This window comes from Anoplophora glabripennis, unplaced genomic scaffold, assembly GCF_000390285.2.
Source record: "Anoplophora glabripennis isolate ALB-LARVAE unplaced genomic scaffold, Agla_2.0 scaffold235, whole genome shotgun sequence".
NCBI lineage: Eukaryota > Metazoa > Arthropoda > Insecta > Coleoptera > Cerambycidae > Anoplophora > Anoplophora glabripennis.
Genome location: NW_019416402.1, coordinates 258665 through 274436, shown reverse-complemented (window position 1 = coordinate 274436; position 15772 = coordinate 258665). Strand labels below are relative to the sequence as shown.

The window sequence follows — 15772 nt, the reverse complement described above, 5'->3', positions numbered from 1 at the left end:
CAACATTATTGCAACTCATAAAATGGAATCATATTCAAACACGGAAATGGCAGATATGCACTTTATGTACGGCCGTGCGGCTGGAAATGCATCAGAAGCGAGGCGTCTGTATGCGGCAGCATACCCGAATAGAAGACTTCCTTCTCGGCAGGTATTTCAGAGGATCTATCAAAGTTTAAGAGAAAATGGTTCATTCCAACCAAGAGTAAATGATCGTGGCAGAGACAGATTTGTAAGAACACCGGTGATGGAAGAAAATTTTTTGAGAGTTGTGCAGGACAATCCAAGGGTTAGTGTAAGAAGTGTCGCACGTATGCATAACATAAGTTTTTCCGTAGTTTGGCGAATTCTTTGCGAACAACTATTTCATCATTTTCATATCCAGCGTGTTCAAGCTTTAAATCCGAATGACTACGAACCACGTCGGCAGTTCTGCCTATGGTTTTTGCGAAAATCGAGGCGGATTCCGAATTTTGCATCTCTTGTTTTGTTTACGGAAGAGGCAAGCTTCAGTAAAGATCAATTTTCATAACGCTCATGAATGGGCTGATGAAAACCCACACAGCATATTTCAGTAATCGATTGAATGGTGAGGATTATTGCAGTTTTTTTAGTTAACGACTTGCCAGGACTTTTGGAAGATTTCCCTTTAATTGAACGCCAAAGCATATGGTTTATGCGGGACGGGGCGCCACCTCATTACCTACATAATGTAAGACAACTCTTAAATGAGTTGTATGGAGAAAAATGTATAGGCCGAGGAGGTCCTGTTCCCTGGCCTTCACGTTCCCCTGACCTTAACCCCCTGGACTATTTTTTGTGGGGTCAATTTAAGGCAAAGGTTTATAAAATTCCAATTGAGACCATTCAGCAACTACGGGAGGAAATTGAAACCGCGTGCATGGAAATAAATCAAACACCTAGAATTTTCCAAAGAGTTCGCAAATCATTGAAGCGTCGAGCTAGATTATGCAAATGCAAGGTGGTCACTTCGAGCAGTTCTTCAATAATTTGTTTGAAATACTATTATCTCAAGTCAGCACACTTTCTCTATAATTTTGGTCTAAAATATCAAAGAACGGACAGTAGAAAGGAGGATTATACTCGTAGTACCCATGAACCCTTCCATTGTTATTACTGGCATAAGAAAAGTTCCATTGTTTCGTCTAAAGAACATTGTGGTTAACAGCTTAGCCCACTAATTTGTAACACCCTGTATATTTATTCCATCTACTCTACTCTAAATAATGCATTTACAATAATGTGAAATAGTCTTTACCGAAAAAAAATAGCCGATTTAATAATTTTTAGCACGATTTTGGAAACATTTAAGTAAGTTATTAATCATCCGCCATATCTTATCAATTGACGTTCACAAATGCGTATTTATCATTGTCGGGCTCATTAATAGCCCGATAATTAAACGCCTATCGGCTTCCTTTCACTTTTCAGTGGATGCCTTTGGATAGTGAGTTATTAAGCTAAAGTACTGGTAATAATTTTACCTTCGGAAATTGATGACGAGTCGTTGTAACCTTGGGCAAGACTAAATCAATAAATTGGTGGTGCTATCAGCGATCTCTGAGAAATTATCTTTCCTCTACATTTTAGGTACATCTTCAAGCTAACGAGCACAAGTCTCCTCGTTTGCCTCATCATGCAGATGTTAGTTCATAATTATGGCAGGCAGTTAAAGAATGGCGGTACTAATTGAAATAATCTGTAATTTAGTGCATCAAGCATTAAACGTTAATAAGTCGATGTTTATACAGAAGCAGTCGTTAGACAATAAGTTTTACCACATTCAAGAAATGAATTTTATGTATAGGGTGGCCCACATTCATATAAAATTATATACTTTTTGGCGACACAGGGATGATGTAAACTTACATAATGCGAGTAAAGTTACATTAAGTATGTAATTTTACACTTTTGAATTTTTTAAACATTTCGAGAACATTAAATTGAAAACAAAATATAGTGTATAAAACAATAAGTAAAATATGTCTTAAATACATAAACTACAATGTGAATGTCTGTTTCTAAAATACTTTTAATCATATGTTCTCATTGATAATGAACACGCTATATCTCGAAAATGATACATATTCCGACACATATTTATAGAAAGTTCTTTTCTTCACGACCATTTTAATAATAGAATGTAAAAATTTCCATTCTTAAGTTAGAATATTCATACTGAAACTATTGCTTCTTATGTGTTTTGCATGTATTTTCATTCTATGTATAACAGGATACAGAATTAATATTCCGTAATCGAATTAAACGATTAGATTGCCATGGATTTCAACATTGTCAGTGCCAAGCATAGACCTAGTAAACTATGGACTGGCCCTAGAAAGAGAGGTTAATCGCGCTGATGTGTGCAAGGCAGATGAAGCTAGTGCAGACAAATACCGGTAAAACAAATAATGGTACACGGGTATACCGGTACAAAATACTGTAAACAAACCTTAGAGTAAAAGTGATGTAAAATATTTATTACATGTTTGTGTGTGATTTAGTATATGTGAAATATTTGTGAAAACTAAATATAGTGCAATCGTGTTCAGCGATCAATTGCATAAAGGGACGTTTAAGTGGAGAAAAAATAAAATTTCATAGGTAGAAAAGAGGTTAAGATGGTACCAATATCTTTATACTTTTTACATTTTTCTAAAAGTAATGACTAAGTATGTTGTCTCTGATGGTAACATATTTGATTATATTATTTCCCCCATCTTCAAAATAAAATGTCATTTTGACGTCAAAATTTTGCCCCATTAAATATGTCACTCTTGAATTATTTTTCAACATCAAACTAAATACATACATATAAATAAACGGTTTTAACTGAATTCTGATTATAATATGCCTTAGCAAAACTTCTCTTTAAATAATATGTTGAAGAAGATAATATGAACTATTTAAAACAACTACTTCAGAAGAGCTGACAGTAATTTTAACTGATCGAGCTTACGATATGAGGAAAATAAATAGAGAAATACATAAAGAAGGCTTTATAAAAACTATTTAGAAAATTGTAACTACCTATTGTAGTCTTATTGACTTAAATATGAATTAAACTTCTAAACTTGATTATGTAATTTATATAACTCAAAGAAATACAGTAATAATGCTGAATATATTATTATGTTTACAAAAACGTCAATCAAATCTAAAATCTGATGGTCGCCTTCTATCTAACTGTTCGTAACACACATATCGTCACGTAGTAACTGGTCCGCACTATGAATATTTTTTAAATATGTAGGCATATAATAAAATATCTTTGACTTTAAATTCCTAATTATTACATCAAAAATTCGTCGGCTGTCCCTTCTGCCATTCATCTGAATATAATTAAAAACCTAATCGATAATTTTTCAAAATTTTTAACTTAACTATACTTTTAGTGTAGCCACCACACATAAATGTAGTTAAAATCATTTTAACTTCATACGGGAATACGGCCCAACAGAAAAAGGGGGTAAGTAATCGAGTATAGCTAGCTGATTGGTTGAATTAAATGTAGCGCCCTACAGTAGAAGTTCATGGAACGAAGCATAAGCCCGCACTAGCTCTATCTCTCTCACATGTCTGTACGATTGCGTTTATATAGGCAAAATGACAGTTGGGTGAGTCCACTAGTTTACAAGGTCTATGGTGTCAAGTGTAAATGACGGCGCGGCGCCGTCGTCGTAATAATTATTAGTATAGGTTTATAGTCCATTGAAATGTAAATTTTTTTTGGGCTTAGCGTGCAAAAGTCAGAGCACGCAATTTTATTTTTTGGATGTCAAGAGGGGGTTAGTGTAAAAGGCTGCGAATGGTTTTTATACTACTACTTACTATATCGGGCAAACTATTCGTCGCACAGAAAATTTGTAAACACATTTTTTGTTGCAAATTAAATTCTCTACAATTTTGGTTACATAACTTTTAGTAACATAACAAAGTTATTAATGAAAATAGATAAAAATTTGGGAACAAATTTTCTTTTGGTCGTTATAACATTTTTTCTGGTCATTTTACAAAAAAAATTACATCTGAGCATTTTGATAGAGGGATTTTCAAGGAATAACTTCCATTACAAACTTTTTTCAAATTTTATTTATTTATTAGGGTTTTCCAGTGATGCTAAACTTACACTATTTTCCCGTACTAGTAAGTATACATTAATATGAATGATTAGGCATAGTTTTCTTTCATCTTTCCACTATTTTTATAAGAAACATTTTAATGGTTGACATTGTAATGTTGTTAATTAGTTATTGACTATTTTCTCCACCCCCTACGAGGTAGAGTCTGGTGGCGCGTTTTTTTTACGTAGTATCCCTAGTAGGCAGAATCCACGGATATTTTCTAGCTGACATAATAATTAGTGTAATTAAAAATATCGAAATATATTTCCCAATCTACTGTATCCTCAGTCTCTTTGATGGGCCAGGCTGCGACTCAGGATCTGGTTGAGCTTCCGATATTGAATTGTTGAGGAAGGATGGAGAATGAAGTGGCGTCATTGTTGGCAGTTCATCTTCAAAATCATTCTCCTCGATCAATTTTCACAGTTCTGGTTTTACTTTCCCCTAAAGGTTTTTTACAAATAAAACAATCACTCATGATGCAATAACACTATATGAACGCGATAAAAAAAGTCAAAATGCTTATCACAAAATTCAAAATAGCTCTCACAAAACTCAAAATCTTGTCCACAAAGTTCATAATAGTGTCCACAAAACTCAAAATACTTTTCACAATTAAATACGTCACGCACGCACGTGGTAGCACAACTGGAAGAAAACTTTGAAGGACGCCTCCTATGCCTAATCATTCATATTAATGTTATTAATGTATACTTACTAGTACTGGAGAATAGTGTAAGTTTCGCATCGCTGTAAAACCCTAATAAATAAATAAAATTTGAAAAAAGTTTGTATTGGAAATTATTCCTTAAAAACCCCTCTATCAAAATGCTCTGATGTATTTTTTTTTGTAAAATGACCAGAAAAAAAGTTATAACGACCAAAAGAAAATTTGTTCCCAAATTTTTATCTATTTTCGTTAATAACTTTGTTATTTTTGGTTCTACGACTAAAAGTTACGGAACCAAAGTTGTAGAGAATTTAATTTGCAACAAATTTTCTGTGCGACGAATAGTTTGCCCGATATAGTAAGTATTAGTATAAAAATCATTGGCAGCCCTTTTTACAAGATGGCGGCCGAGGCACAAGGGTTGCGACCCCACAAACATGGATTTAACTTTACACTAACCCTCTCTTGACATCCAAAAAACAAAATTGCGTGCTCTGACTTTTGCAACCCCAACTGACTTTTGTAACTTTTCAATGGACTATTAATGTAAATAAAATAATGAGTGAAAAATCGAGTGAATCAGATATAGTAGGTATTTGATAATATTCCACCTGAAATTACAAATTATGCAAATAATATAAGTGGGAACCTGTTGCCGCAAAAATCGGGACATGAATATGAAAAGTATAATGCACTGTTAAGGGATTGGTAACAAGAAAAGCATATTTTGGTGATTTATTAAAAGAATCCTCGACGCTATCGAAAATATATTCAATCCTAAAAGCAACGATAAATGTGAAAAACTATATCGATATTTCAAGATACAAAAAATTAAAAACTTTGTTAAAACACTGTTCTGAAAAGTACGTAACTAAGAAATTGAAGATTTTTACAGAAAAAAATGTTAAGCAAGAAAATGCTCCAGATGAGATATATTTAGCTACAAAGGTAATAAAAATCATAATTTAAATAGCAATTTTAATAAAATGTAGTTTTTATTTTTAGGTCGTCCTTGTCGTTAGTGTTTTGGGGCTTGTCACAAGAATGTAAAGCTCATTCTTGCGCATTAAAATTTCTTACAGATTTGGCATCCGCAATTCCTATTAATTACAATTCCTAATACAAAAACTAAAAAACCAAGAGAGTTTACAATCACGCGAGATTTTTATAATTTTATAATAAAATACTGGGTTTTGAAACCTTATAATATTCCTTCCGATAATTTTTTATTAATTTCCAAAAACTAAATGTATGTGACAAGTAATCAGTAATCAATCATAAATAACTGGGCAATATGCCTAAATAAATTGCCACATTTCTGAATCTACAGTATGTCCAGGGTTAGGGTGAATAAGAGGAAAACATTTTTTTTACATTTTGCGGAAAAAAGGTATACTTGATATTAAGTTTTGCTTGAATTTAAAATGAAGTTGCCATGGTGAAACTTAACATTTCATGTACGGGATGACCGGAAAATAAAAAAATCTGGAAATGTCACGAAAGTAAACTACCTTTATTTTTAATATTTCTGAAAAGTTTAATAGTTCTGCAAAAGTCGTGCAAAAAGTTACTTGAGTTTTTAAATAAAACAATTCGCATAAAAAATTGGTTTATTTTTTTTACAGGACATAATAAATTTGGAAAAAAATGTATGTATAATAAAACATTATTTGAACACTCCTCCACCACCGTTTACACAAATTTGAAGGGGTGCAAGGAATTCATTGTAGTTGCGTCTAATCTCTTCTGAAGGTATGGACTGTACATCATCTCTAATTCGTTGTTTTATCTGCTCGATATTATTGTCCGAAGGTCTGCTATACACAATCTGTTTGAGTCGGCCCCACTAGTAAAAGTCCATGATTTTTAAGTCTGGACATTGCAGGGGCCATTGATGCATGCCGGTCAATCCAGCGATTGGGAAATGTGTTCTGTAACCAGGTCCTAACAGTTACAGCAGAATGCGCCGGACAACCGTCATGCTGAAAATAAAAACAATTTCGGTAGGCCAGTCATAAATTGTCCAATTCATGAGTAAAAAAACGTTTGGAGCATATTCAGGTAGCTGTTTCCATTGCATGTATCTTAAAATAAGTATGGTCCTATATTCCATAAAACGATACCGCACACCAAACATTTACTTTTTTGAAATATTGCCGCCTAGATGGTATTCTAAAATGAGGATTCTCGGTACTCCAATCTCGCAAATGTTGTGAAGCAACAATGCCATTTGTAGAAAAAGTGGATTCGTCCGAAAACATAATCTGTTGATGAAAATTTCGTTGCATACCTCCGATCCACAGTCAAAAATCGAGACGTTTCGCTTCATCACCTTCCTCTTAAGTGTGGTTGTGAATTGGTTTGTATGTCAGAATTTTGTTTTCTCTAAAAATTTTTTGTATGTGGTTTTTCACAATTCCTAAGTATTCTGAGCGTCTCCTCGGTGACATGGTTGGATATTCATTCACTGACTGTAGAACTAGCACAGTAGCGGCATCTTCATCATCATAGTTTTTCTTTTCCCTAGGTGTTTTCACCAGTGACTCGGTCTCAAAAATTTTTGAACTAGGTACTTTATGTAAAGGCGACTGCGCCACATGCACACCTGGGTATTTTTCATTGAAATCTTGAATTACTTGGCGATAACCGTTATCACCCTTACCGTTGCACTGTATTAGATATATTTTTTGCTGTAAAGTTAGCATTTATCCGATAATTAATTACTGTTGGGGGTTTTTGACGAAATACAGTGACACAAGTGAAGAATAAAATGTCATTTTATTCACAACCTTCTATTTGAAATAAATAAGTTTTTCCTCTTATTCATCTTAACCGCGGACGTAAATATTTGCAAATAATCAAGGTAGGCCAATTTTGCCACAAATTCGAACCATTTAATTTGGAACAGCTTTTCCTAGTGACATTTTTCAGAAATATTAAAAATAAGGGTAGTTTACTCTGCTGCTATTTTGAGATTTTTTATTTTCTGGACACCCCGTACATGAAATGTTAAGTTCCACCATGGCAACTTCAGTTTAAATTCGAGCAAAACTTTTTATCAAGTGTGCCTTTTTTTACGTAAAATATAAAATAAAAAAGTTTTCCCTCTTGTTTACCCTAACCGAGGACATACTGTAGACAACTCACAAGCGTATACTGGCCACTGTTTCCGCCGTACCTAGCGACTACGCAGGTAAATGCAGGTTACAAGATTAAAAAGGCATGGAGGTTGGAAGTCATCTCAAGTAGCAGAAGGATACATACAAAATTCTCTTCAAAATCGAATAAATATAGCAAATCAATTAGTTTCTTCAATTACATGGATCTAATTCGTTAGTAACCGTCTCCTCAACCTCTAGTTCTTCCTGCTACACGACTTTTAAGTCTACCTCTACAAATCAAACTGTTTTGAAAAATATTACAGAAAATATTTTCCGTGCACCAGTTTTCAATTTCAGTAACAAAAGTAAATATTAACACAGTGTATACAAATGTGTCAATAAATAACTTATTCTGTTTAGATTAAATTGAATTGTTTTTGATTCATACTTTTTGGTCGTAGAGAAAATATAGTCTGTTACTCGGTTAGAATGAAAAAATTCAATACTTGTGGTTCCTTACGCTCGCTAACGCTGGGAATCTTCCACTCGTATCGAATTTTTTCATTCTAACCTTGTTACACCTACCTACTTATCTTGTTAATTCATGATGTAGAGTTTGCCATTATTAAAGTTTATTATATACTACGTGGCATATCCATAAAGTAAGAGTACTGAAACTCTGATGCTATGTGGTTTTTGTTTTAGACAATTTTGGTAATACTGCTTTTAAGGCATTGAAGTTGAAGGCGACTTCGTCAAAAAATAGTATTTGATGTACCTTTTTGAATATGTAAATTTTTCATAAATATACTGCTGTTTCGTTTCAAAAAATTGAGTACTCTTGCTTTGTGGATATGCCTCGTACAATTTTAATGATACCCTTTACATAACTGAGGTGATCTGTGATCTTTTTACCCTTCTTGAACATAAAACATAAAATGAAGAGTCTACAAACTTTAGTTTTTATGATACTTAATTTTGGGTGATGATGTAAAACGTTCACAGATTCTCGAAAAGTAATATATTACCATTTATACAGTAAATTAAAAAAGACTTTTCGATTTAATTTTGAATAAATTTAAATTGTACTTAAGTAAATACAGACAGATGACAAACAACCATTTACTTTTGTTTAAACATTACTGGAGTGGAAATAATAAGCAAACAGTATATTCAATTTTCTTTTCAAAGAAAAAATATAATTGGTGTAGCTTTGATTCTAGTATCTGCAAAGAATATCACATATAAATATCAACAGAAAATATTGCTGTGGTTTTTAGAGTAGAAAAGGTAACATTATCTGTATAAAACGTATTATTTGTATAAAATTTTAATTAACTTTTTGTGCTTCAATTGGCATGAAGTTTACCTTTTTAATTCATCCTGCTAAGCTAGATTTTAATACATAACGTTTGGAACAGAGCCAGACTGATGCGGTTATATCATCAGCAGAGAACATGCTAAAGAAATTCTATATTTAGGACTTCGCTGCACCATTCCCATTCTGTCCAAGTTCATTTATTATTGTAATAGTAAATAGTAAAATATTTCAATTTGTAACAGATACAGTCAGCAATTTATACCCAAATAGAGTAGTAAATGAAACCCAAATAAATATTTCTTTTTTAAAAAGGTTTAGATATTGTAGCAGCATTTAACAATATCCCAAACAATTTGCTTTTCAGCATTTCTGGTTTTTAATTATGACGAACATCGTTTCCATTACATAAATGTAAAAACTTTCTGTCGTTACGTGAGAAGAATTTAAGATGTTTTCGGTCAAATCAAGCGAAAGGTTCGGAATCAACTAAATTAAATTTTCAAACTGTGCCCTGTTCCTTTGTAAGTGTTTAGTGTGAGAGATATTTTTTCACGCTTTGTTCCTTTAACAAAATGAATATCTAGTATAGTGTTCTTTCATATAGGTTATATCTTTACTTAATTTTATATTTAATTTATTCACTTAATTTATCTCTCTGGCATGATATCCAATATACATACAGGGATTGCCAGAAGTACGGAATAAAATTCATATCTTTTGAATGAGTTAATTTTTTTAAAACGCCGAAACACGTTAACTGATTTTGATTTTTTCCCATCTTTCGGTTATATAATAATTAATTTTTCTTCAACGCCCTAACCCCCAGCTACCCCTACTTTTTTTTCAAATGGAAACATAAGGCATGAGGGGGCTCGTTGAAAAGCTTATAGAAAACCGAATCCAGCCATACCAAATAAACAAGTTTTATTTTTTCAATAACAAGTTTTTTTTCATTTAGAAATTGAAACAACTAGATAATTTACAAAAATAAACTCAATGTCGCAAATGCTGAAAATGTCCTCCATTCACTATTTGGCATTCTCCAAGACGATAGTAAAAGCTGTCCACAGCATTCTGAATGACTTCAGCTGGTAAATTATGCATCTCCGCCCTAATCTTGTTCTTTAAATTCTCAATATTATCCGGTCTGTCCTGGTAGACTCTTTCTTTCAAATATCCCCAAAGAAAATAATCCAGGGGTGTTAAGTCGGGGGATCTTGGCGGCCATTCAACTGTACCCCGTCTACCAATCCAGCGATTTGGAAACATTTCATCTAAGTATCTTCGAACATCAATACCAAAATGTGGGGGAGCGCCATCTTGTTGGAACCAAATTCTTTCATTCGGTATATCTGGATCAATTTCATGAGGGAAAATCACAGCTAGAGCAGGTATCAGGTCAAATGTTAGGAAATCCAGGTAGCGTGCGGCAGTAAGATTTTCTTCAAAAAAGAATGGGCCCAAGATTCTGTTGTTGATGATACCTGCCCATACATTAACTTTTTGTGGATGCTGCGTATGCGATTCGCATGTCCAGTGTGGATTTTCCTGGGACCAAAAGCGATAGTTGTGCCTGTTAACCACTCCATTTAAATAAAACGTAGCTTCATCCGAAAAAAGTACGTCTCGTTGAAAACCATTATTGTCGTCACACCGTCTCATCATTTCCTCACAAAATTGTAATCGCCTATCATAATCGTCTTCCAAAAGCTCTTGGACAAGACATACCTTATAGGGGTGGTATTTCTCTTGTTTCAGAAACATTCGAATTGCAGTTCGAGAAGCATCGTGATTGCGGGCCAATGAAACAGTTGAAGTATGAGGATTTTCAACAAGTTCTAATGCAATGTCTAATTTCTTTTCTTCATTCAAAGCACGTGCCCGTCCAGTTTTGGGCAAAGTCTGTACTGTACCGTGTTCCTCAAATTTGTGAAATATTTTACTAACTGTCCCTTGCGAGATTTGGTTTTCGGGATATTTCGCATTAAATAAATCGCGCACTTCAGCCTGACTTCTTATTTTGTCTCCACATCCAAGCAATATCAAGATTTCGATGCGTTGCCTTTCCGACAATACCATTGCAATTCAGTAAATAACTTGATTTTGACACAATAGTAACGTTTCGAACTCCAATTTACAACTAAAGCGAAAAATTAACCAGAAAGCCTGGCAAGTAAGTGGTGCCAAAAAAACGCAACATAAAAAATATATCTTTTTTGCGTTAGCAGTGATAGGTACAGTTTCAAATTCTTTATTTTATTCTGTGCAAATTCATGGAGGATAACACTGAAGATAATTAAATTTTATTTCACTTGTTAAGTAGGTGTTTTATACAACCCTAAAAACCTTGCTATTGAAAAAATAAAACTTGTTTATTTGGTATGGCTGGATTCAGTTTTCTATAAGCTTTTCAACGAGCCCCCTCATGCCTTATGTTTCCATTTGAAAAAAAAAGTAGGGATAGCTGGGGGTTAGGGGGTTGAACCAAAAATTAATTATTATATAACCGAAAGATGGGAAAGAATCAAAATCAGTTAACGTGTTTAGGCATTTTAAGAAAAATTAACTCATTCAAAAGATATGAATTTTATTCCGTACTTCTGGCCATCCCTGTATATGTATATTGTTATAATTCCTTAGAACAATTTATCCACTTAAGTTATTACTGTACTATTTGTACATTTAAATGTACATAATAATTAGAATTTTTCTGTTTGAATAATTAAAAATGTCGTTGAGATTTTCGTGCAATATTCTCAGAATTTGTTGCGAAATCATTCATTGAATTTATTATCTTTTATTTACAATAACTTGAAATTTTATGGAGCTTTTTATCATTTATGTTTACAAGTTCTAATTCATATTTGAAAATAATTTATAACAAATATGAATAAAAACATTGCCTGCCCTTTTAACAAATGTAGCCCTTTTCATAGATCTTGTTAGACGTTCAGCCACATAGCATGTGCGGTTTCCTTCCGCGGGAGTAAATGTAGCCTACCAATTTAGATTCATCATAAAGACAGAATTAATGTTTGGGATGATGCTTTGTAAAATTCGGTAGCCCAGTGGTGTTACGACCTCACAAAGATGGTTGCCGGGCAAAAATCGTACTTTACCGTTCTAAAGTCTGGTTTCATTTTTAAGGAGTAAAAGTATCAATAAAATTTTGATCTAGAATAAAGCCAGGATCAATGTTTGGGATGATACCGTGTAAAAATCGGTAGCTTAGTTACGTTATGACTTCACAAATATGGCCGCCTGGCGAAAATTGTAGTATATCATTCTAAGGTCAGGTTTTACTTGTAAGGAGTAAAAGTATCACCCAAATGTCAATCCAACATAAAGCCAGGATCAATGTTTGGGATGATACTTTGTAAAATTCGGTAGTTTAGTGACGTTACGAAGTCACAAATATGGTATTGGCAAAAATTATAATAAAATATAATACTTTAATAATATAATAATGATAGGTATAGTATAATAATCAATTTGTACCTACAATACTAATATCAGACTTGCTATTCCAATTTACCTATATTTAATTTTTCAGATATGGATTCCCGAGCAGACTTTTCAGCATTACCTAAAAAAGTAAAAATAACAGGTACAACCTATGAATGTATCATTCACTGTACCAGCGACAACAGCAGTTTGATGACTCTGTCGTCTACCGAATCATGTAAACTCTCCTGCACTTTTTGTGAGAAGGAACAGAAGTACAAGCCAGGCAGTAGAACACATGAGGAAGTGCAATGTGTGCAATTGAGATCAGCTGAGACTTCATGCTACCGCAAGTGGTACGGTAACGGTGGTACTTTAATGCAGGAAATTCTTTTCCGGTAACTGACTTTGCAATTTCCACCAATCTTTTGTGTTTCCTTATTGTCGCTGCGTTCAAGAGAGTTTTCCATGATTCGGTAGATGATAGAGTCATCAAATTGCTGTTGTCGTGGTATAATGAGTGATACATTCATCGGTTGTACCTGTCATTTTTACTTTTTTAGGCAATGGTGAAAAATCTGTTTCGGAGTCCATAGCTGAAAAGGAATTTGGCCGGCGACCATGTTTGTGACGTCATAACGTCACTAAGCTACCGAATTTTACAAAGTACAGACATTGATCCTGGCTTTATGTTGGATTGACATTCATATGATACTTTTACTCCTTACAAGTAAAACCTGACCTTAGAATGATATACACGATTCTCGCATGGCGTCCATATTTGTGACGTCGTAACGTAACTAAGCTAGCGACAGTATCACTCCAAACATTGATCCTGGCTTTATATTGGATTGACATTTGTATGATACTTACTCCTTACAAGTAAAACCTGACCGTAGAATGATATACCACGATTTTCGCGTGGCGGCCATATTTGTGACAAAGTAACTAAGCTACCGACTTAAACACAATATCATCCCAAACATTGATTCTGACTTTATTGTAAATCAACATTTTTATGATACTTTTACTTCTTACAAATGAAACCAGACTTTAGAATGGTGTAATGAACCGGTATTGATGTTAAGTTTTGTGTAAGAGTTTCGCTATTTATTTATTTAATTATCTTATTTGGCGAGAGCAATTACTATCCGCGAGTCGAGCTGAACCGTCCGTTCGCCCCACTCTGTCGAGAGCCGCGTGCATAATCCCACCCTGCCTAGTCAAGGGGGGATTGAAGGAATAAAACAACCGTTCCTGCACGACGATCCTCAGTTCGCTGCCAGAACTCGAAGAACTCCAACGCCAACCTGAGGACCACCCCGAGGACCTGAACACCGACTAGAGACCGCCACCCGACCCAGACCTGAACACCGACCAGAGACCGCCATCCGACCCAAGGAGTTAGCCGCCAGAAGCAACCGTCCGGGATAAGTAAGCAAATTGTATTTTCCTATTTTCACTTGTCCTGCTATGGTACAAGTCTGGCCGTTTTGAACTTTGGCAAGACAGTACGACCATAGCGTTGTCTGCGAAGGTTTGGCTGGGTGTCTCACCGCCTTCGTTCGACGTACGCTGTCCGTCACGTCAACCGAACTGCTGGTTTGGCTGGGTGTCTCACCCCCAGCGTAAGATGTTGATTGCAGGTTCGTACGGCAGCATCGTTATCGGCGAGGGTTTGGCTGGGTGTCTCACCGCCCCCGTTCGACAAACGCTGTGCGCCCCTTTACTGAAACTGCTGGTTTGGTTGGGTGTCTCACCGCCAGTAGAAGACGTGAAGGTGTCAGACTGTACGGCAACGGCGTAGACCCTAGAAGTTTGGCTGGGTGCCCCACCGCTTTTGGGAGAAATCTGTCGGCCGCCCCTCATTTGAACTCGCACCTCGTCCAGACTTTGCCTCCTGTTTACCACCAACATCATTTTCCTGATTACCGTTTGCTTATTTGTGCCTGATGTAAACCGCTTTGCTTGGCTTTTTCCTCCTGGCTGGTCGCATTTCCGCTTAATTTCCGTCGCTTTGCTAGAAACTACCGCCGATATTTATTGGTAGAATTAGAGTAACCCGTAATCACTTTTCTGTTTCAGAACCATTGGGGACAATTTATTAATTAATTATTTATTGCTCTAATTTATTAATCTTGTTTATTCCCTTTCTAGCACCGACCGAAATGTAAAACCGAATATTATTCTGGCGTACCGTTTCTTAAAGTATTAGACCGTTTATTAATTAAACTAAACGCCAAATACTCCGCTTTTCTACCGTACCGATTGTGAGTCCTGATATTTGACTAATTTGTATTTATTTACAGCTCCGAAAAAAGATTGGGAAACTGGCGCCCGAGACAAAAACCGAACAAAAAGATTCAATCCGGAGTACGTTCCTGTGACGTCACTCACTACCGCCGGCTGCCAACCACCGCTGCCGATAAACTAGTAGTCAAGGGTCGTCATAAAATTAGGCGTCCAAATAGGGACGTCAGTGACGTCAATAAATCTAGTATACCGGGGGCGGCCGCAAGTAACGTCTGAACCGAACAGTCACCACCGCAAAATCAAAACCAAAATAAAGTAAAGTATATAAAGGGTGCTACAAAAATTTGGCGACCGAGTAAAGTACGTTACAATGGTAATCTATGACTTTTGCCCGGTGGCCATCTTTGTGAGGTCGTAACGCCACTGAGCTACCGAATTTTACAAAGTATCATCACAAACATACATGCTGCCTTCATGACGAATCTAAATTGGTAGGTTACATTTACTCCCTACAAAGGAAACCAAACCGTCCTTTTTTGACTACTTGGCTCAACGTCTATGTAGTACACGAGGGATTGTGAAAAAAATATACAGGGTGTTTCAGAAAGACCTCCCGTAAATACAGAGGGTGATAGTACGACAAAAAATAAGATTTTTTTTGTCATATGAACTATATATCTATCTCCTCTTGTTTTCGAGTTACAGAGCGATAAAATAAATTTTTTTTAAATAGAATTTTTACGAAAATTTTCAAAAGGTGCGAAATATTTTTATGAAATTTGGTATTCCGCGGATTTTAAGGCCAAATGTGCTGGTCTAATTATTTTTTGGATATTTC

At 35.0% G+C, this 15772-nt stretch overlaps 1 protein-coding gene across 1 annotated transcript in view; it reads left to right on the top strand.

Annotated features, from left to right (window-relative positions):
* LOC111691494 overlaps positions 1 to 13083 on the top strand; it is a 47652-nt gene extending 34569 nt beyond the window's left edge. Inside the window, exon 2 of the mRNA XM_023454439.1 lies at positions 12791 to 13083. Coding sequence (XP_023310207.1) covers positions 12791 to 13083 — 293 coding nt within the window. The remainder of the gene's footprint in view (positions 1 to 12790) is intronic.
* The last annotated feature ends 2689 nt before the right edge of the window (positions 13084 to 15772 follow it).